This window comes from Embiotoca jacksoni, unplaced genomic scaffold (assembly GCF_022577435.1).
Source record: "Embiotoca jacksoni isolate LCO1_2020_lvr unplaced genomic scaffold, fEmbJac1.0.p SCAF_17, whole genome shotgun sequence".
In the NCBI taxonomy this organism is placed as follows: domain Eukaryota; kingdom Metazoa; phylum Chordata; class Actinopteri; family Embiotocidae; genus Embiotoca; species Embiotoca jacksoni.
The window spans coordinates 9,948,272-9,971,156 of record NW_027185307.1 but is presented as its reverse complement, the minus strand read 5'-3'; the positions used below and the strand labels follow the sequence as shown (position 1 = coordinate 9,971,156).

General features: G+C 42.5%; 2 protein-coding genes and 1 non-coding gene across 3 annotated transcripts in view; 1 reads left to right on the top strand and 2 right to left on the bottom strand.

The window, feature by feature from the left end:
* Positions 1 to 11,364, bottom strand: part of LOC138199576 (putative autophagy-related protein 11) — a 44,401-nt gene extending 33,037 nt beyond the window's left edge. Inside the window, exons 1-2 of the mRNA XM_069151755.1 lie at positions 11,047 to 11,364; positions 7,012 to 7,134 (exon numbers count right to left, since the gene is read on the bottom strand). Coding sequence (XP_069007856.1) covers positions 7,012 to 7,134; positions 11,047 to 11,286 — 363 coding nt within the window. The 5' untranslated portion in view covers positions 11,287 to 11,364. The remainder of the gene's footprint in view (positions 1 to 7,011; positions 7,135 to 11,046) is intronic.
* On the bottom strand, positions 10,920 to 11,001 carry trnal-uag (transfer RNA leucine (anticodon UAG)). Its single transcript has one exon. It is a non-coding gene; the product is annotated as a tRNA-Leu (tRNA).
* A 399-nt stretch (positions 11,365 to 11,763) lies between the features above and the next one.
* pex2 (peroxisomal biogenesis factor 2) lies at positions 11,764 to 19,866 on the top strand. Its single transcript, XM_069151541.1, has 2 exons — positions 11,764 to 11,837; positions 17,697 to 19,866. The coding sequence occupies exons 1-2, from the start codon at positions 11,834 to 11,836 to the stop codon at positions 18,689 to 18,691; spliced, it is 999 nt and encodes a 332-aa protein (XP_069007642.1). The 5' UTR covers positions 11,764 to 11,833; the 3' UTR covers positions 18,692 to 19,866.
* Positions 19,867 to 22,885: the final 3,019 nt, after the last annotated feature.

Here is a 22,885-nt window from a genome sequence, read left to right as displayed (position 1 = left end):
AAAACAAGCGAGAGAAACAGTGAACGCATTACATGGTTGTTGCATCACATCAGTTCGTTTTCTCACTCCGTTTTAAAACAAACAGAACAGGCAAATGCGATCCATTCTTACAGGAGATGTGCTGTCTATAACAAGCAATGCTGATATTTCCGAAGACGCATGACAATCTCCGATAGAGGAGGCAAAGATGCAGAAAATAGTCTAACAAATCCTGTCACAGCAGATCTGTTCACTGCTAGACACTGGAGTCGAGTAGTATCAGAGATACTGTAGTAATAACTGTGACATGTAGTCACAGTAGGACTGGTAATATTAAAAGTAGAAATAGCAGCAGTACTTCTACTGTAGGAAAGAAACAAAGAAGGCGTGCAACGGCAACAGTCGTCCCTTTCCGTCTTCCACCGAGTCCCTCTTTCTCCTCCCTTCTCCCTCATTTCTTCTTCTTCTTTGTTTCCAGCTTTCAACCTTGTCACATTCTCTTGTCTCCTCCTGTCTCAATCATTTCCCCCTCACCCTCATCTTCCACCCACCCCACACACACACACACACTCCCTTTCTCTTTTCATCTTTTCTATCTGAAAATAGTCGTCCTTTTACGCAGTCATTCCATTTTTCCATTCTCTGGAGCAAGGTCAACTGAAAGCAACAGGGGTGAAAACTCAAAAGCAGGAGCGTGTGTGCGTGAGTCACCAGATCACAACAGAAAGCGAAGGATGGGGCGGAAAAAAAACTAGGATAATGCAACTCGAGATGATGGTGACTGGAAGGAGCACGGCAGCGTCCTGTTCTACTCTGTCAAGGCCCGCGTGTGTAGCGGAAGTGTGTAATAATAAATGTGGACTTTAATTTTTGTCCAGAGTGAGCCTGATTTCAGCGTAAAGTGATGCAACTATGATGATAGCCTGCAGGAAAAAAAAACACATCTGCTGCCTCGCTGCTGCAAATCTGCTATTAAATAGATAAAGATATGGCATCACGTGTACTGGGTGAACCTATACACTGAATAAATATACAGTATATTCTCACACAAACGTTAATCATTTAGTTTATACTGTGAAATGTCAAGAAAAATGCAAAAAGTACGCATCAAAGTTTCACAGGGCCATCTTCAAATTGTTTTAGTTGATCAATAGGCCTTAATACATTATAATTGAACAAACCAGCACTTAAATTTTTTTTTTTTTTAAAGTTACTTAAACAATTATTATGCTTGATAAAATTGTAGTTGATTATGTTATTTCAGTTAACCCCTTCACCATCTAGATGTTTTTTAACACTACACTGGCAAATCACATTCATAACAAACAGTTCATTTCTTTGCTGTCCAACTATTAAAGTTGCGTCCACTAAACTTGGGTAAGGCTTGTTCTTAAAATAAACCTGAAATAAAGTAATTAGCATAAGGGTTAGGGAGCCACAGTCCTCCCGGTGAATCAGATGGACTGGTTACAGTTCCATCCCGTGGCTGATATATTAACAAAGGTTTACAAGGGCAGAGCACTACACATGTAAGTTTGGCCTCATGGCTGACCTTACAATGCACTTAGTATCCTGTACAGGGAGTAATGCTGCAGCCACTCCTACAAGCCATTTATTCCAGCTAACGACCGTCAAGCACTCATAAATCAGCATTAGGAACCTCTTTCGCCCTCTCTCTCTCGTTTAGTTTCCCCTCTCTTTGCCCCCCTTTCATTCCTCTGATATTTTCTGTCTCTTTCTCTCATGCTTTCTTGTCCTCACCCTTGTCTACTCATTTTTACATTTAACGTCTAACATTTATAACCTTTTAAAACTTGCAACTTCTCTCGCGTTTTCTTTTCACCTTACCGTTTCCTCTTCCTCTCCTTCTCCTTCTACTTCTTCCCTTTATGTCACGTTAATCCCCATTTTGCTTCCCCCAGCTCCTCATCTCTTCCCACCCTTTCCTGTTGTTTACGTATTGCTCCTCTAACCCCCTGCCATCCATCCTATTTCACCCTCTCTTTCTGAAAATTCCTTTTCCTGCAGATAGAGATGGCGTCCCTGAGATGTCTAACCCGGTATTGGCACCTCTATTGATTTTAATTAAGCTAATTAGTTCATTATTCCAAGGATCAAACGGGGGCATCCATTACTGCACAGTGAGAGAGAGACGTGGGGCTGGGAGGGTGGTGGTGGTGGTGGCGGTGGTGGGGCTGTGGAGTTAATATGGTAATGAAGACGATCAATTATCACTCACAGCAAAGTCATTAACAACAACATTAGCATAGTCAACCGTCGCAACCCCTTGACCTCCCCTGCTCTCCCTTTCTCACTCTCACTCCCTCTTCTCCCTCACAGCAGCTGCTACACAAGCAAATGCTTAAGGGTGTGCGAGAGAGGGGGAAGGAGACGAGATGAAGAGAGAGAATGATAAAGGTCACACAGTTCAGAGACTGTTTTTAATGCGGACCTGAATTGAGTTTCCACATTCTCTCATTGACTTGAACAGAGCAGTCACTACTACGCATGCAGGGTCAGCCAGGTTCACGGCAAATGCTTCTTTGCACTATGTCCAAATCAGGAATACTACACAAGCGAGCCAGACTAATTCTGCTCTTAATCAGTTATAGCAAATAAATGATATGAATGCTATTAGAACTAATCTCACTAAACTGCTGGGATAATGGCTGTACATATATTTGTGCTGCTTCCGTCACGTGGAAACAGATCAAATCTGACCTTCATGCATCTCTGTGTCGTTGTGAAGATCACCGGCTGCCTGAATTCAAAAAGTTGTGGTCATTCTGAAAGTGGGGATATTTTATTAATTCCAGTAAAGAGACCAAAAGGCTTTCACTCAACAGCTGTGTTGCAACTTACAGACTTCTTAGTTAATGTTCTGTTTTCTTGAACTGCAGCCCGGGAAGCAAAATGAGTCGTAAGAACGCTACTACGAAGGGTGCTCTACATGACAGGAAAAATGATGTTCTCATTAGCATGGATTAAGTCATGAGACCAATTTTCTCATTTGGTTCCCGGGCCTTGAGATTTTAATAGCCCCTGTTCTGTGGTTTATGGGAATGTCATAAATAGTCACTTTGTGAATCACGCAAAAAAATGAAAGACTCTCATCACAGCTGGAAACATTCCTGGCACTCAGTTAGCAAATTTGTTGTCAACACTTATTCTCTTACTATTTGTTCTCTCCTCAGACACAAATAAGACCAAGGAAATTAGGTCTTCTTTATTAACCCTCTTTTTATAACCAAGAAATGTTCACAAGCGTAGCAAATAGAATACTTTGAATTGAAGCCACAGCACAACAGAATACTATACATTTCCAAAGGGTGTTTTCCTATCATGTGGGTGTTTTGACTGTGATTGGTACGGTAATAATTTGAGAGGTGTGTGGGAGTAGTGCGATGACAGGATGAGTGGATCAAAGAGAACGCCATTGATCCTAAATGATCCGAAATGATCCCTACTGATCTGTTCTGATCTATCCTGATCCCATTCCCTCTTCTCCGACCAGCCCAGAGTCCCCCATACTGCCTCACAGGCCCAGGGCTAAACTCTGGGAATTAAAGCATGTACCGAAAAGACACACCAACAAACACACAGATTCACACACACACACACACACACACACACACACACACACACACACACACACACACACACAAACAAACAAAATATGCCAAATGGTTCATTAAAGACATATCAATTAATGGATGCAAAAAGCAGTCTTGTGATATGGACTTTTTAATGAAATTTGGAGCAGTGATCTATTGATCTGCGAGAAAAAGACGTGACGTGACGACATGAACTGGCACATCATTTGAAGTATGTGCCTGGTTATTTACATTTTCTTAAACGTATTGCTAAAATCAACAACAAGTGATTCATCCTCAAACTGTCGTTGAAAAGCCAAAGTTGGCACCCATCCAGCCGACAAGAATGTCTTTGAACAAGATACTGAATCGCTCCCACTTCCACAAGTTGTTCTATAGCTGCTTCTGTGCCTTTGACGTGCGTGGAATAAATCCAGAGGGAAAAACATTTCTACAGGGATCAATAAGTGGCAGTTCTATCACATTATAACATTAATAATCCCTAAAATGTCCACGTGGCTACCAGAGTATAACCCAGACAGAATAACTAGAAAGAATAAGTTTTCCAAGAAGTCTCTGTCGCTCAGAATAATGCTTTTTATTGTAACTGAATGACACAAAAACCGTTCAGCCTTTATTTCCCTTGCTGGAAAGCGATCTCACCCCTGAATCTGACAGTGACGAGAGCACCACAAGAACTGGAAGTCTGCATCATAACACAAATACAGATTCTCTTTCTGAAACAATGCTGTTTCAAAGTCCAGCTGCCCAGGGGCCAACCAAATAACTGTCTACATATTTCAAAATCCATAATAACCTATGTCAGGGAATGCTTCACTACTTCAGAGAATGATATATTTTACTGTTAGTTTGTTGCTCTGGTTTGCTGGAAGCTCAATATAAAGTCTGGTCTTTTTTTATACAGAGTTGCAAGTTTTACCTGGATGCAGAGGTTTTCCAAGTAAAGTTTACAAGTCAAGATGACAGTGTTACAGGGAATATTCATATTAGAGAAAAAAAAAATGGCTTCCCATAATTCCACATATAGGACGTATTGTCCTGTAGAGCACCTAATGGGTAGTCTGGAGCTGCCCACCTATTGCTCGCAGCTTCGGTTTTCACCGAGATACATTTATTCTGAAAACCCTGTTCACATTAAGGTTTGCTCAGCCACTGTGAAGGGCAGACCAATCAACAACTGCAAACAATCTCCATTGGAGTAAGGCCAGAAGTTGGTACACTGAATATGGTGACGCATTATCGGTCTGCCTGTAGACGACAAATAGGCCACAGGCTAATTGCAACAGTCTAAAATACAAGCCTTGAATTTCATGATATTATGACCACAAAACAAACTCCGTTTACTGTCCATTACAGTTCAGCCCTATTGTGCATCAACAAGTACCATACACTACGATTCAATCAGACGTAAGCCAAGCTCCTATTACAGAGCTCATTGCATCGTTTACATGGTGGAACGGTCCATAAGTAGCTCTAAATGCTCTTCATTTGATTGGATTTCACATTATGGACTTCAGAGCAGAAAGACACTGTTGTCCCCTGACTATCCTAATAGACTGTTGAGTGAGGCAGTCCATTTGTTTGTATTTGTTTACCAATCTAGACCCTGAAAACATACAAAGTAGTATAAATAGACATTGAGAGCATCATTTAAGATGGGTTAAAATGGAGATTCAAAAGCTCAGAAGATGGGTCGATAGCAGCAAAAAACTATTACGTGCCTCACACTGTGTCTCTTTGGCTGCCAAACAAAGCTGTTGCTGTCACCAACAATAGTAAAACTGTGCAACTGGACAAAGAGAATGTTACTTTAATGAGTTTTACAAATTGGTCCTCACCTGTCATCCCCTTCAGCAGGAGAGCAAGAGAGAGACAAATACTGTAAGTAAAGTGCCTAAAATTCCATTACTGATAATGAAAATTACTAAATGTATTGGCTGTTCTCGCTATTCCATAGGCATGTATCGTGCTATAGTTGGCCAGAAACATATACAGAGTACAGTGTACTCAATAAAGGTGTCTAAGAAAGCAATATGGAGGAGAAGACTTCGGTATTTTTGTTGCTAAAGCAATGTCATTGAAGGAAATTAGGTTTTAAACTGATGACAGTTCAAAGTGGACAGCTTTGAGTGCTGAGAAATACAAAGCATTACAGCAGAAGTGTTGAGAGCACACAGAGCTAGCCCTCTGACCTTCTCAATAATAGCAGGGAAGTACTTTGACGTATAATAGGCCATAATTATGTTTCTGGTGCAAAATCTACTCAGAAGAGCAAATATTAATAGACAGCTGGCCATAATGGAGGTGGAACAATAACTTAAGGTCACAACATCAGGTGGTGATGATGTTTTGTCTTGTCTTTGCGTCATTACTGTAACTTTGGCTTTCAACCAGTCCCCGAAGAATGAATGGTAATGTGTAGTTTCCTCCAGAAAATGGTTGAGGCCACAACCTTAAGGGGTAATTATCGTGCACCTTCTCTGCCTGACTCCTCTTTCAGTTTACATTTAAGAATTCACTGTGTCTTTAACAAAGAATTCTTGCTATTACGCATAAAAACAGAAACAGCTTGCACGGCTCCATGAGCTTCCTAATGGCTTTTCTATATTGCCATTATTGTACATAGTGATATTATTCTGTCTAAACAATGAAGGATTTTCACAGACTTATCTGCTCACCACATTCAGTGTGATCTCCACTGATTGGATTCTGTAGAGTGGGAGATGCTTTGGCCTCCATTAGTGTACACAAACAAAAGATCCCGGGGACAACGGTAATGCAGAATAAAAAAAAAAAGAAGTGTCCTTCTCACTCATTCTCATTTTCTCACTTTCAAATAAAATCTCCTCACTGTCGTATTCCTGCACGCTTGATACCGTTTACAAACAGACTTTTCATTCTATTGGCATATTCTGCCCCACTTACTGCATAATACTACATAAAAGTCACTGTTTAAAAAGGAAAGCAGTTGTAGTATGAAAGCACTACATTTATTTATTTGACTATATAAAGAGGACAGAAATTGAGCTCATGGCCGAAATGCATGTTGCAAATCTTTGCAGGGTATCATCTAAACAGCTGAGCCGGATTATTCTTTTACTTACAAGTAATTCATGCTCTTGTTTCATACGCGTGTGGGCACACATAAGGGAAGTCACCGGAATCTGCATGTGCTCCAAAATAAACTTTACATAGTACAATCCAAATCTAGACAGACAGAGGTTGTACTTTGTATAAAGATGGGTTTCCTGAATCCACAAATGATTGTTGTGGAAATAAATGCTGTGAAGATCACTTTAATCACACGTGTCATTTGTTTAAAATACAGAAATATGAAAGAAGAGACAATGACACATCAGTGCCAAGCTTAAAACATTCATAAAAATCTTTCGTCCAAAACACAATCAGAGGTGTGTACCTTCATTTCCACGTCGGTAACTGTGTGTCCGGCTTCCCTTTGCAAAACCTCAATGGTCTGAACGAGCACCTGGTTCTGGTCTGCGAGGTCACCGACGTAGGATCGCAGGACGTCCGCTCTCTTCTGCAAGAAATAACAACGCAGCAGGATCAGACGGTGGATTGTTTGTGGTGATTTGACAAACAGACCTGTTTTTTTTCTATAATTCATGTTTAATTTTACAGTCAGTCCAATCAATCACATATAGGATCATTTAAAACAACATAGCAGTACACACAACATTTGTGCTTCATAAATTATGTGCAGTTTTTGATTAGTTTGATCTGCTTTGGAGGAAACACGATTACATTTTATCAACATGTCAAAAATATATCAACAAGAAACATATTTGTAAAATGTTTACTGAAGTTTTTCCATGTTTCCTCTAATAATGGCACCTAAATCCCGACATACAAAATAAATGGTTATTTTTAGGCAACCAAAATACACGACTGTGGTTAAAGTAAAATTATTATCAAACAAATAGAAATAAATTGAAAGGTTTTTTTAAAAAGTCAGTGACGAATTACAGCATGGAAAAGGACACAAACCCTCCCAGTCTACATTGAAGTGAAGCAACATTTACCCCATCAATCCTCCCCAACTTCCTCCTCGCAACTTTTAATAAAATGCCTTTGCTTCCTGTATTGAGACCAAAATATGGTTGTGAACATCAGCTGGTATTACAAATTAGATCCAATATGAACATAGTTCATCAGAGACCACGGCGCAAACACACTTCCTCATCCTCATCCTCATCCTCTCTGACCTACAAACCATTCACCTCTTGGCAAGTCAGCGCTTGTCGGGTGTCACTTTGACGGGTGACTGAATGACGAGGAGCACAACACCTAAATGAAGACCTCACAAGGGAGCCAGCAAAACAGGATAACAGAATGTGAAAACGTATGCTTTATTTACTTGTATGTTCCCCTTGTGTCTTTAGGGTGGTTCCATTAAGATGGGAGAATTTGATTTAACGCTGAAACACATTGGGTTGGGAGTCAACAGGGGTTGCCGGGAAGGTTGTGATTCTTTTACTTTGTAATAAAGGAGAACAACACGCATCTAAAGACAACACGAGGAAATTGTGCTGTTGGTGAAACCTACAACTGAGGGCCACAGGCTCTCGTTCCACCTCAACAAGCGGCCCGTGCATGTTTCACACTTAGAGCAGGACAAACAAAACAGGAGCTTGGAAGGGAGGCTGAGAAATGGGATAACATAACATCCTCAAAAGCTAACGTTGACGACTGTCTATCGTGTTAAGTTATCGCTTTCTCGACATACGTGAAGTTAAATAAAACATCCCTGATGACCACAAGATTGTTAGCAGTTGGCAGTGAAGAAAGGCACCGTTTAAATTTCTTGTCCGAATCATGCTTCCCGTGTTGAAGTCATACTTTAGGCATCACCTTCGTGAGGGTACTGAATTAGTTTTGACATTTAAAACACTGTTTTACTTTCTATGTAAAACTGAACCTGCCAGACAAGGAGGTCAGAGACTGTTGGCTTCCCACATAGGATTCACAATAGATGACCTCTTCACTGTATTATTAGAGAGGAATTACTTCAAGACTGGGTAGTCAGACAGGGGGGGGGGGGGGGTTAGGAAAGGCTCAGGAAGATTTTATTCAGTCGTAGCTGCTTTGTGGCTGCAAGAATGTATTACAAATTAAAAAATTTTTTTACTGTTGACAGAAAATAGGTCACCTGAACGTGCTCCTCAACTGACATAATATAATAAATCCTCACAGTTCTTCAGAACTCTCTTTCAGGTCAGTTAAATAAAAACCTGTTTGTGCACTTTTTCCTTGAAGGGATTAGCCAGAATGCCGACACCTACAGTGATTGCAGCTCGGATAAAAGGGAGTGCCAAAACATTTTTAGAATTAAATTGCCCTAAAGGAGCACCTGTACATGTGTGTTCCAAAACATCTGTCCCCTACAGCCAAAGAAGTCAATGAACAGTTTATAATGTCCCCTGATGCATAACATAACACTGATGTATAGCTTCAGGGAAAGTAACTTTACAAAGATGGCAAATGTGACAGTATCTAAGGTAACATTTTGGGGTTGATATTGTGTGTTTTGCTTACTATTTTTCAGCTTTGGAAGAGCTATTTGTTATAAGTGCCCTTAAGCGTCAGAAAAAAAAAAAGGAAAAAAAAAATACTTCATATGAATTTTTTTAATTGGCAGGTTTGCTCAAGTGTTTTAACATTTTAGGAAACATCATGAACCTACAATGGCTTCATGGAAGAATGGGCGTTGTTTTTTTTCCAATGGACAAGCTTTATGATTATGACGAACTGTCCACATCAACCTTTAGGACTTTGGAGCTCCTGGGTTCTAAACACATAACCTTGTTAAGTAGGCCCTCGACTGGGGCCGTCTGACCGAAACCCATCTCTGAAACCTTGTTACTCTTGCTTTGATGCACAGTGCAGCTCGCACAGGCTACATTCTGGAGCTAAATGATGTCGCATGACAATCCTGATGATTAGAAACCTCTCTTTTTTTAAATATGAGTGTGGATCTGTGTTCCTGATCTCTGCCGCTCAGATGGAAACATAATGCAATTTGCCACCTGTTACAAGTGCTGCGGCTTTATGAAAGCACCGCCGCGCTTCCTCCTGTCATTTGTCTGACAGGACAGAGGTCATCTTCTGATGCTCGAGTCAAGGCGGACAGGATGCTCTTTGACTTGTAGTGGATGGATGATAACCTAATGACAACAGATATCAGCCAAAAAATTATACATCCTGCAGAGACTTTGGGTCTAAATGGTGTCCTCTGAAAGGCTTTTTTTGGAATACATTGTTCATGCTATTGACTAAACCCATGAATACAATCCAGGGTCCAGGATGCTGGAGGGTTGCCAGGAGCCTGTCCCCAGTAAAACGAGACACGGTTTGATTCCAGTGATGTTCACGGGCAAGCAGGGTTTGAGCTGGCTTTGCTTCCTGAGGAGACTCAGTTCCATCCATGTCTGTGGCAAAATGCTTCTAATGTATTATCAGCCTGCCGTTGCGAGTGCCATCTTCTTCGCTGTGGTGTGCTCGGGTGTAAGCACACCGGAGCAAAGCAAAGGACACCGACAGGCCGAACAAACTCACAAGAAGGCGACGTCTGCTGTCGATTCTGGGTTTGTCGCACTGGAGGAGGTGGTTGAGGACAGACTGGAAGCAAAACTGCTCACGATCTTGGAGAATACCTCACAAGGCGTAAAGAGCACCTTCAGCAACAGATCTATTCCACGTCGCTGTTTAAAAGAATGGCATTCGCTATCTATCTATCTATCTATCTATCTATCTATCTATCTATCATCCTTTCATCTATCCATCCATCAGGGGGTCAATATAATATTCTAATGTCTAGTCAAACTGTTTTTTGATACTGGTTTCTGAATGACTTTTTAAATATCTATTTGTCTTATGTGACGACTTGGCCATCTACCTTGGTGTGGACAGAAGACTGAAAGCATTCCTGTACAGCGAAAAAGATCCACAGAAACAGAACGAATATATTATTCTACATATTAGCTTTTTTTCTGTGTAATCACCAACATATTGAGTAGTAACTGTAATTGAATTACATAATTGCACTCAGCAAATATAACCGACTACAAGTATAGTTGCTTTGTAATTCAATTTGGAATTTCATTTAATGTCACTAGTTACTTCCCAACACTAGTTCAAACTTTGCTGTTAACAGAAAGAGCTGATTTGACTCAGGGAAACTTACACCGTATTAAAGAGGACCATAATGTGAATATAACTCAGGTTATTGTAGATACTTCAACTCTCAAAATACAACCTGTTCAACCACTCTAAAGGTGACACCTGAACTAACGATGGGCATAATAATGGCAGCGGTGGGATTTGAACCCACGCCTCCAGAGAGACTGGAGCCTAAATCCAGCGCCTTAGACCACTCGGCCACGCTACCGACAGGTGCTTACGTCATGAAATATCTGGATAACGTACTACTCACCTGCAGCAGCTCTTCCGTTGACATGTCGGACATGTTCAGGTCCAGGCATCTCAACCTTTGCTCGTAAAGCCCTTTGAACTCGCTCAGTAGCTGTTTCATGTTGTTTACCTCCATCTCAGGGCCTTGGAGGACTACTGTCAGCTCTGTTCCTCCCGAGGGACGGGGCGGGCTCGTGATATCACCTTCCAGTACCGACATCTTCGACATGTCCCCCGACTCTGGGGCGCCACTTGTTAACATTGCTCCGAAATAAAGTACCTGCGCTGTTTTAAAACGAACTACATGTCGGCCTAAAGAAAAGAAAGAAAAAGCTAACAACCTAATACTCAAACTCGTGAATTGTCACTAAAGCTTTGAAAGCTCATAGTTTACAACACCGGACAACTTCAGAGAAACCTGGAAGAAGTCAACTGCCTGGAATTTGGACCGCATGTTGTCTTTGTTACTTTATGTGAATAACCGTTTGCTTCACCGACAGTTTGGTCGCTATGAGCCGGTTTCTACAACTCCAGGTTGTGACTCCATGACTCCATGACTCCAGACACAGACCCAACACTCCCCCCCCCCCCCCCCCCCCCCCCTTGCAGTTTGGCGGGTCTTTGTAGCTGCGTTACGTGATTGGCTCATTTTGATCACGGGTCCCTGCGTCGTGACGTCCCCGCGCACCATTGGTGGGGTTTTCTCTGAGAGGCGGGCTCCGGTCGTACTACCCGGAAATCGACATTGTTTTCGTCGTGTCAGGGAGGACCGGGTTGCACTGAGTTCGCCTTTCACCCCCCGAAAAGAAATGGGTAAATAGGCATTCATTACATTATTTAGACATTTAGGTCTGCATAATAGATTCTTCCCACAGGAAGCTGAAAAGCAGCTCGTCTGCTTCGTTGAAAACGCTCACCACCTGACGTTATTACCCTCCGCCTTCCCGTCTCGTTTCAGTGCATTGCCTCCATATGGCTTGTTTGTGTATGTGTGTGTGTGTGTGTGTGTTTCTTTGCATATTCCTATTTTTATTTTTTTTTGCTGCATGTTTCATTAAAATCCCACGGACCGATTATGTCTATGCATGTGTACATCGCACGCTGCATGCGACTATTGTGAATTAGTATTCACTTCGAGTTTTACACACCAGCTGAAACTTTGGATGGTGTAACCTTGTGACTGTGCTCCTTCAAAAGTATGTTCTGCAGCTCCTGCACATAATTCCATTATTCCCTTAAATAATCAGTGCCAGAGATCAAAACCTTCCACATTGAGATTCAAGGCAAAGTTGATCTTATTGATTTTTCAGGAGACTACTCACTTCATTTCTCTCATCCCAATCATCGCTCCTCTCTACTCTTATCTGTCTCTTGGTTATATCTCCCTCTTCCAGTGGCTTTGACTGTACTGCTCTCACACACTCTTGCCAAAAACCTAATCCCCGCTGTGATTATCACATAATGCTCTTGCCTTATTATCAAAATGGAGCAGATTCGGGTTTTGTTGTTGTTAAAGACTGATGGGCACGAGCTAAAAAAAAATAAAAAATTCAGTAGACAATGCCATTATGAGGAGAATGTGGAGCGGCTTATTGCATGAGGTCCCAGTGTGGGTGCGTGCCTCTGGAGCTTAACACTTAGTTTGATGAGTGTGTTTTTAAGGGAGTCACAGAAGTTAGATCGGGCTGTGATCTCACCCCGGGGTCAGTGGGGTTTTCTGTGCACATATTTAGAAAGAAATCCAAGATTCATTTTTTTTTTTATTATTTTTAAATCGTTTCTATTTCAACATCCCTGTTTTACTGTATAAACGACTAACATTTCATGAATTAATCCTTTTAATTAGTACATCTAATATGTCATTTCATTACTACAATCTACTGTGTATTTGACAGGTGCTATTATATATTTGAAAGGTTTACATAGACAAAGAGGAACTAGCCAATATACAGTCAAATTAGCAGTTATTTTAATGCAGGATATTTTCCAAACAACCAGTGCCGTAAATTTATTTTGATCATGTTTATAAATTATATCGAGTTGTCTCTTAAGTATCCACTGTTTTTTTAATGCTTGCAGAGCTGTGCAGGAAGGCACAATATTCCCTTGTTTTTGAAAGAGATCGAAGCATTAACCTTCCAATCTGAAATTAGGACTTTTTTTTTACTCCCGTACACATTTTAGTTGCTGCAGATAAAAAAAACAAAAACAAAAAACACTTCTCTTTTATTTTCCCTGTTTTTCCTGCATAAAGAGAGGTTGAGAAATGCGCTGATCAAATATTCCTCAGGATAACCCATTTTATTTGCATGAGTTGCTCTCTCATTGACTCCAAAGAAAGACACAACTTCGGTTCTCTCATTTATTAGCTACTCTGCTTTTTCTTCCACACTCATTGTGCCTCTCTGCCCTCTAAATGTTTCATGACTTTTTAAGTTGTTTTCTGCAAACCCTTTTACTTATTACTCATACGGCCTTAGCATACGCAACCTTCATACTCGTGAAATCAATTAATTCTTTTAAATAATTCACCTTCTGAGCAAACCAGATTAAGCAGAGCACATTTTTGTGTGTCAGATGTGCTGTTCTAACTGATGGGTATTTTTTTTTTTTTTTTTCTTTTGCCTGTTCAGGCATTAACTTGGCTCTCACCCCATGGCTCGAAGGAGTCTTGGGTGATTAGAGAAAGAGGAGAGCCTTGATAAAGCATTAGTGTGTGATGCACACGCAGCCCGAAGACCCCTCAGTGCATCCGCACACATTCATTTTTCATGAAACAGACTCATAACAATTAGTCTGGTTACCGCCTGGGTAATCTTAGTGTCCCCGTAATGCCTGTGGTCTGCTGTATGACATCATTCTCTTAAAAGTTCTAAATCTGACATTCTCATCCGTTTTCATAGTGAGGACATTAGCAAGCCCGGGCTAATAGGCCCGCGCTCGTTCCTGGCGAAAGAAGGGCAATAAAGTGAGGGAGCGGGGGAAGGAGGGGGGGGGGGGGGGGGGGAGGGAGTGCTCAGAGAAATAGGTTATATTCACCAGAGCTTTCACACAAATTAATTAACATGAGTGAGAAAAGGAAATGTAAAGTTGTAATCCAGCATGCTTTGTCGGTGCGTAGCCTATTTCTCGCTACAAGCGTCATAGAAAGCCAAGTAAACCTTTATGCATTATTTGGGCACATACATTATGCTAACAACCAAAGATAAGCGCTCAGGAATTTGAGCGCAACAACGCACGGGGAGCTAAATCGAGACTTTTTCGGAACGATAGCCGTGTGAGTGAATTCACGGCACTTCTGCTGCAGGGAAAAAGCAAAATGCAATCCCTAAGAGATACCATGTCCTCCCAGCATCCCCCAGTCTTCAGTCCCCTGCCCTGAACACCCTCAGTCCCTCCCTAGACACCAAAGCCAAGGTCAAGAAGAAAGTGCAGCCCTTCCTCTGTCTATCGGTTGTTCCCTGGACGCCCGTACCTCTGTGTGGCTGAGCCGTGCACGCTTCAGGAATGGTCCCTCCTCTTTTATTGTGACCGTCAGTCTCAAGGTCAGCTGGTAGGGAGAGGTTTGAGCTTATCTGTGTCCCCCCTCCCCTCCCTCCATCATTTTTTTTTCCTCCTTCGCTGTCTTTCCCAGTTTTTTTTGTTTTTTTTCTCCTGTACCGCATCAGTAGATGGTAGCTCAGAGCTCCCAGCTGGCAGTTTCATGACGTGTTGCCTGACGTGTCTTGTCTTCTTTGTCTGTCTCTTTGTCTGTCCGTCTTTCTGTTGGGTAGCTGTCGGTGCATCCCGTCGTCTGTTTTGCCGAGGACCCGGTGCAGCTGCGGGGCTTCAGACTGAGGCTCTGTGTGCTTTTGTTGCCTCATCTCTGCTTCCTCACACTGGTCATGGCCCCTTTTGCCTTGAAGCGATGTTACAGTGTGTCCCCTGTTAGATTGAATATTGCTGTTGTTGTTGTTGTCTGTAAGCTATGGCAGTCAGCCTTGAGTCAGTGTGCTATCTTTGTCTGAACAAGATGCGCAGGCTGAGGGTACAAGTGGAGGGGGGGGGGAACTCTCATCTGACCTGAATCAAAATAGCCTTTAACATTTCAAGGCATATGTTTTTAAAGTGTTTATACAGCTCTGATAGAAAAGCAAGACCTCCGAATTTCCAGGTGATTTTCTGTTGATTTTCAGTGAACTCCTCTAACCTGCCTTCTGACTCTGCTGGTTGTCAGTCACCAGCTCTCCAAAAGAGGGCATTTTTGTCTGTTGGCTGGTCGACCCACCGGAGAATTATCAAGTCAATATAGCACATCAGCTGGGCCTATGTGTGTGAGCACTTCAGAGAAAGAGTCGCTCGGCTTGCATCTTTCCACGCTTATTGTGTGCAAATGCTGGACTGTCTGTCCTCCAACACACACCGTGTCATTACTCTGTAAACACTGGCATTGACTGTGACTTTTGACTATTACATAAGGAACATGGATTTCCAGCTGTCCACGGTAAAAGCCCTGTAAATTCAAATGCTTAATTTTTATAGGCAGCCTGGCATTGACTGAAGTGTCTGCTTGTTATATATTTGGCAAGTGCTGCAAGTCTGAAGGGAAGCTGTCAATAGCAATCCCAGCTATTGATATGGCAGTGGGCAGGAGATGTTACTTGGCCCCCGACTCCAGCATCCCTCTGATCCCTCTACATCATAATTACATTAATATTGACAGACCCTTGACAATAGTCACATTACTATTGATAGGTGGCTGTCAATACCGTGTTTCCCCAAATAAAACATATTCATTCATAACTTGTAAACTGCTCGATAAAAGGCTTTGAAAAGACTATTGGACCCGGCCGGGTTTACTCTCCCGAGAGGGCTGCTGCTGTGACGGGGATTTCTACCACCTGGCGGTTTGTGTGTGTGTGTGTGTGTGTGTGTGTGTGTGTGTGTGTGCGTGTGTGTGTGTGTGTGTAACTTTGGAGTGATAGATTAACTTTGCGCTGCATTAGAGCTCTGCATAGATCATGACTATCCTTGACATACATACATAGTCACACACAGGCACACACACACACACACACAGGCACATAATCTGCACATTTTCTCCCATCAAGGAAAAAACTTTCAGATTAAGCTAAACAAATAGAGCCTGTTTATTGGTTAGCATACACTTTCAGACTACTTCTCTTTTTTTTTTTTCTAATCCAAACTCTACTCCCGTCGCAGGCGAGGTTCTAGTCACTAAACATGGCAGCATTTCAAATGCAGCTCAATGAATTTGTCATACCTGCTTACTTCAGCGTGAATTCACTCTTTTTTCATTCATTTGCTAATTCTAACTAAGTTGGACGGTGTATCCTGGCTCTATTGAAACATCCTGAATACACAGATGGTCCCGTGCACCACAATAAACCCAAGCGTTGCCACCGCATGTTAGAATGGGGTTGGTGTTTTTTTTTTGCCTCCTCGAGAAGCGTCTAAAGTGACCATCATCTCTCTCTCTTTCTGTCAAAACTGCCATATTTACCCGGCTGAAATCTCTTTTAAAGCCTCGTGACAAATCCTGTTCAGCGTGACACAAAAGCCACTGTCAAAAAAAGGCCTCTCTGTCTCTCTCTCTCACTCGGTCTCGGTGGCCTTCTTGCTCTGTCTCTCTCTGCATTAGTTAGTCTTCCACTTTCTTAAGCATTTCATTTGAGGAGAGGGGCAGATAAAACTGGAGAACTGGGAGCAGTTTGGAAACGTATGCGGCACAAAATAGCCCAGACGTCACAATGGTGAGATCCCGTATGGAGTCGAATCTTGGGGGAGGAAAATTGTTCCACATTTGGCAGATGTTTACGGTGTACCAGAGACTGTGCCGTTAGCCTAATCCCTAGTGATGTGATTTGTACACACACCCCTATCTCCAGAGGGAGCAGGCACCAAGAGCCCCTGGGCTTCGCCTCCTGTGTGTGCGTGCGTGTGTGTGTGTGTGTGTGTGTGTGTGTGTGTGTGTGTGTGTGTGTGTGTGTGTGTGTGTGTGTGTGTGTGTGTGTGTGTGTTGATATACACTGGAGAAAGCCGTCTAAGACCCCCTGCTCCTCTGCATGGCGCAGCTCAAAGGTTGCATTAAGAACGGGTTTTACATGTGAAAAGTGATTTCAGTTCCTATTTATAAAGAAAAAAATAACCTTCCTAACAGGATGGGCTTCACCTCCGGGGCCTCATTCGTCCCAACGAACGAGTTGTCCTTTTAATAGTTATGCCTCTGTATACATTTTGTTCATGACTTAAATAGATCAAATATGGCGTTGCGTGTATTTTAGTAAGCACCTATTTAATAACGTAAAGTCATGATTCATTTGCATGTGTAATTATTGGCAGTTTTGGGGGATTTGTTTTTACAACCTGGGTCTTGTTTTTGTGGTTTTGGCCTTCGTTCGGGGTTGTGTTTTTACTCTCCCGCTTTTGTCATTTAAAACTTGTTTAATCATTTGTGCGGTTGTCCTTGTACACTTCAGCTAAATGTCTTTTTTTTTTTTTTCACAAAGTTTGCTTTGTCAACAATAAATGTGGTGAACAGTATCATAATGTTCAGGAATGATTGCCCAAACTAAACAAAGCTGTATGAACTGCAAAACTGTCTGCTAATGAAAATCCTGAAAAGAACATGATTAATGTGTCTGTTGAATCTTGTTGTTTCTATTTCTCCAGCGGGTTTGGAAAGTGAGAACAACCGAAAGCGGTCAGCTGGAAGTTATGGTCCAGAGCCCGATGCCGGCCCACGGATGACCCCGGTATTGCGCATCAGTCAGCTGGATGCCCTCGAGCTGGACTCAGCCCTTGAGCAGCTCGTATGGAACCAGTTCTCCCAGTGCTTCCAGAACTGCCGCCCGGGCCTGCTCACCCCTCTGGAACCTGAACTGAGGGCTGTGCTTCATCTGCTCCTCTGGAGGTTCACGCTGTATTCAAGCAGCGCCACCGTGGGCCAGTCTTTACTGAGCCTGCGATATCACAGCACAGGTTCCTCATCTCCCGGATACAAGCCTCTGTCCCCAGGGCAGAAGTTAGGTCTTGCCATGCTAACTGTAGGCCCCCGCTGGCTCCAGGAGCGTTCCCACGGCCTGCTGTCGCGCTTGGGTTTGACTCCGCTCGGACTCGGGTCAGAAAGAGACGGTGGCGTGCTCCAACAGGGTCTCCGCAATGCCCTGACCGTTGTTTCTAGTGTCGGCAAGTTTGCAAGTCTCATCAACTTTCTTGTGTTCCTGAGGAATGGCCGCCATCCCGTCCTCGCTGAGAGGATCGTAGGAGCTCAGGCGGTTTTCAGTAAACCCAACGTGGTGAGGGATGTGACCGACCAGTACATGAACCGGGAACTGCTCTGGCATGGCTTCGCTGAGTTCCTCATCTTCCTGTTACCGCTGATCAATACAAGGAAACTGAAGGCAACACTGTCCTCAGTAGTGTTTGGGGGAGAAAGTGTTGATGGGGAGGGAGCAAAGAAAGGGCAAGACTTGTTGAAGGAGTGTGGACTATGCGGAGAATGGCCAACCATGCCTCATACGGTGGGCTGCCGACATGTTTTCTGCTACTACTGCATCAAAAGCCACAGCATCGCAGGCGCATTCCGCACTTGTCCCAAATGTGGCGCAGAAGCTGGGCACCTTGAACCGCTCAAGATGGAAGTGGAGATGATTGGCAGGCCATGAACATATCCTACTGTGTAGGAACTATCATGAATGTACTTAAAACGTCCAGGGAATTACAGAGCAGTGAATAGACACATGAAGAAATGCCTGTTATTATTTAATTATGTAAAAGTATGTTGAAGTTTTCAGTGTTTTGATAAAAGCCAGAGATTATATTAAAGGCCCCAAATTGGATGAATTAAGAATTCCATTTAATTTCAGTTCTGAAGCATTTAAATACTGTGAAAGGGTCCAAACTCTCAGTCCACAGAGAAATACACACAGCTCATATTGGGCAATTGAGCCGTTTGGACCTCGCTCAGTTTGTGATTTCACAAACTCATGCTCATACCACACGTCCCCCCCCCATGGAACAATACAACAAGTGGTAAATACACTGCAGAGCTATCAAACTACAAGACAAGGAAAAGCTGGGGTGGACCCAGGTGTGCGTAACTTAGAAAAGAGTTAGCCAATCAGAAGAGAGGATCATTGACATCAATGCACTTTAAAGAAACGGACACAAAACAACCTGCTCTGGACAAAGTTTCAGAGAGAAGCTTAAGAAAGGAGATGTAAAACTATATTTAAGGGATTTTTGATACTTCAAACCACAAAATATATTTGTATTTGAAGACTGCAAACATTTTGGGAAAAGTGTAAAATACGGGACCTTTAAAACATGACGAAAAGACAGTATTCTTTGAGAAGATTTAGTCACGCATGAGTTTATGACTAGACTTATCTTTATGATGTCTTTGTCTTTTCTGAACACACAGTGGCCTGCTGTGTTTAATGTATGTGTGCATATATTGACAGTCTTCTGCCCCCTGTTTTTCTGGCTGGACTTTAGATATAACTATTTGTCTTTGGTGCACTGGACAGACTACAGAGAACCACACAGAGCATATATTTGATGAGTGAACATGTTGATTTATGCTCCAAATTGGCTCTGTGTGTGTGTGTGTGTGTGTGTGTGTGTGTGTGTGTGTGTGTGTGTGTGTGTGTGTGTGTGTGTGTGTGTGTGTGTGTGTGTTTGTTGAAATGGGAATATTTGTTCTGATGAAAAATGCAGAAAGTCAGCTGAATAAATAATGGAGGAATTTCTGATGCCTCTCATCATGGCCAAATTAGCATTTGTTGTGTATTTTGTGCCTAAATTGTATTTCAACATCATTAAAATTGATAGAGTGCTACCTCTTGGGTGTTTATTTAGTTAAGTGGAGGAGAGAGAGATGAGGGGAAAGTTATAACAATCAGCACACTTCTCTCTAGACAGGCCCGGTCGTTCTAACTCCCATTATCCGTTTTCACAGCACCCCAACATGCTCAAGATCAAGGGGGCAGCCGGGGGCTTGGATTGACTCACACACACACTCGCACACACACACACACACACACACACACACACACACACACACACACTCTCTCTCTCGCGCACACACACACACACACACACACACACACACACACACACTTGACAGCCAGCCTCTCTTTTCCCTTGGCCTTCCTCTCTTTTGCTGCCTTTCCATCTCTCTCCCTCTGTAATCTCCAGGGCCCTCGCCCCTATAAGACTGTAGTAAACTGTACCAAAACCCTGGCAGTCGTCTCCTTCCTCGCAGGCGAATTACTCTCTAATCCCTGTAATGAGTCCAAAGATGCTTATTTATGCTGGAGTTAACCTCCACCAGTGAGCCCAGCCCCGGGCCAAACTCACCCCAGCTGAGTGAAGCCTTTCCTGGACTGACAAGAGAAGAGAGGGGTGGGAGGGGGGAGGCTACACCCCCCCTCCTCCTCCTCCCTCCCCTTCTCCCCTTCTCCTCTTCTCCCCTTCTCCCCTTCTCCCGCTCTGATCACTACTACTTAATTGCTGATTGCCAAGACGATCAATCGGAACTGCAGGCGTGATAGAAAGCCTATTGTGGAGGAGCTGGTCTCTGATCTATCAGTTCAGGAAAGAGGCACACATTTGCACTCAGAAGAGGTTAATGTTTCTGCTGGGCAGAGTGGATAAAGCATGAAATATTTGTCCTCCTGAGGTACAAGAATGCCCTGAAGAATACAGGGTGGGTGCACTTGAAGAGCTGATCTTAAATTATTTATGTCACTGACCAATGTGATTATTATTTCTCCTAGAACTTCTGCAGGTCTATAGAGTATATGTCCTTGGTGGTAAAGCAAGGCCAGAATTAATGAATTGTGCGGTTTAAAGCACCTGTTGAAGTATTGCAATAGCCCACACTGGATTAAAAGAAAATGCACACCTTGAAATGGGGGCTACAATTTTTGGATGATGATTGGTTGGACATTATGTAAAAAACATCACGTGGATACTTGGAAGTCCTCTTTTACATCAAGGACATCTTGACTAATGAATACCACACTAATGCATATAAAGGCCGAGTCAGGAAAGACTGGTTGTCAATATTTTATGCACTACATTACATTAATGTGAAGCAAGTCCCAGAAAGTGAGATTAAGGAGATGTTTGAGATTAAGGATGCATATACGATCAACCTTAATGCCACTGGGACATGTCATTGTCTTAACGTTCAGACAGACTTACAATCCAAACCTTTTTGCTGATATTACTCTGCAACTCTAATTGAAGTCCCCAATCCCCAGGAAAGAGAAAAGATAAAGAAGAAACGTTGCATTAAAGTCTATTAATTGAGTTAGGCCATGGATTGAATTAGTTGGAAGTTGAAACAGGGCTCTGGACTCAAGGAAGGTAGCTGGGGCTCAGTTAAGCCTATCTGTCTTTGGATCTTTTCTAATTCACAGGCTCCGTGTAGAGAAGAAAAAGAGGAAGAAGCCCAGATTCCCAGCGGCTATGCAAAGCAATCTGCACATTCACACGCAGCCATTTAGGGAGCAAATTGGCCCTGTGCCCCCTCTGACGATGGTTTTAAGAGAAAGGGAATTAGGGCGTTGAATCCCTAACTAGATCTCCTTCTTTGATGAGCCTCTTTATCCGCCTGTCCCTCATCTCCATTTCTTTGATGTGAGGCGTTGATTTTCCTGATTAAATAGTTTTTAAAGTAAAAAGCTCTTCTCTGGGCTCTGTAATACTGGGTACTTTACTGTACCTATTGTAGGTTCGTTTGTGTGCATGCTTGTTGAATAGTCCATCTGTGGTATTCTTTAATTGGAACAGAGCCCTTGGCTTGCAGATGATAATAAGGATAGTACATGCATATTTTTCTGTAAGAAAGAATGTTATCATTTAAGCTTATGCCCGGCTCTTACCTCTTCATTTGAAATAGCTAGAAGGACTCTGAGAGCCCCTCTGAATCACTGATGAAATTAAAGAGTAAAAACACCTGTGCTTTTTCACTTCAACAAAATTCCATCTCCGATCCTTCTGCTGATGGTTTAAAGCTTTTACCTACTTTTCAACAGGTAAGGGAATTACATCGCTCTTCTATTGGGGAGATATTTCCAACAACTGACATCCCTTTCAAAGAGTGAATGACATTATTTTCATGCCAAGAAAAGATAAAACAAACAAATGCACCATTTATTTGTTGACACCTCGGAGGATTTTTGACACCTAAACATTTTTTTTTTTCTTGTGGCATGTCCAATACGTCAATAGAAGTTACAAGTATCTCATATTTCATCTATTCAATAAAAGACATGCCAAACATAAAACACCAACATTCCTCCAAGGTAGTGAAATCCTAGGTGTGCTGAAGTTCAGGGCTGCAGCCGCTGCAGGTACCTGTAATATGAGAGTTCTTTCAACACCTGCCGGGCTTTGGATACCACCGGGCCCAATTATCTTAGTCTGCCTCTTCTTCTTAACCACCTCTTCAGTCTAACAGGTCAGGGGGACAATCAATCACACCTAAAATAAGGAAGTAATTTCCTGAGCTTTTATCGTGGTGTTGAGGTTTTGTCTGGTTGCATTTCACACCGAGAGAAAAGACGGAGCAGCACTGGCTTGGGAATATACAGAATTTGGCCTTTTCTTTTTTGTTCTTAAGACCCAGGATAATTTGGGATTTATATATGATCTATATGTTCACCCCAATAGGCGCAGCCTGCAAGAGAAAAGACAAAGATCAAGGAAAATACGAAAAAAAAGTGTTGCATCTTATGATGCATGTCGATAAAGGTTGTGCTCCTCTATAACTTTAAAAAGCTGTATCCTCCTCCACCGCATCAAAAACAAACATATCTCTGACAGCGTGCATACAGTCAGAGCTGTGG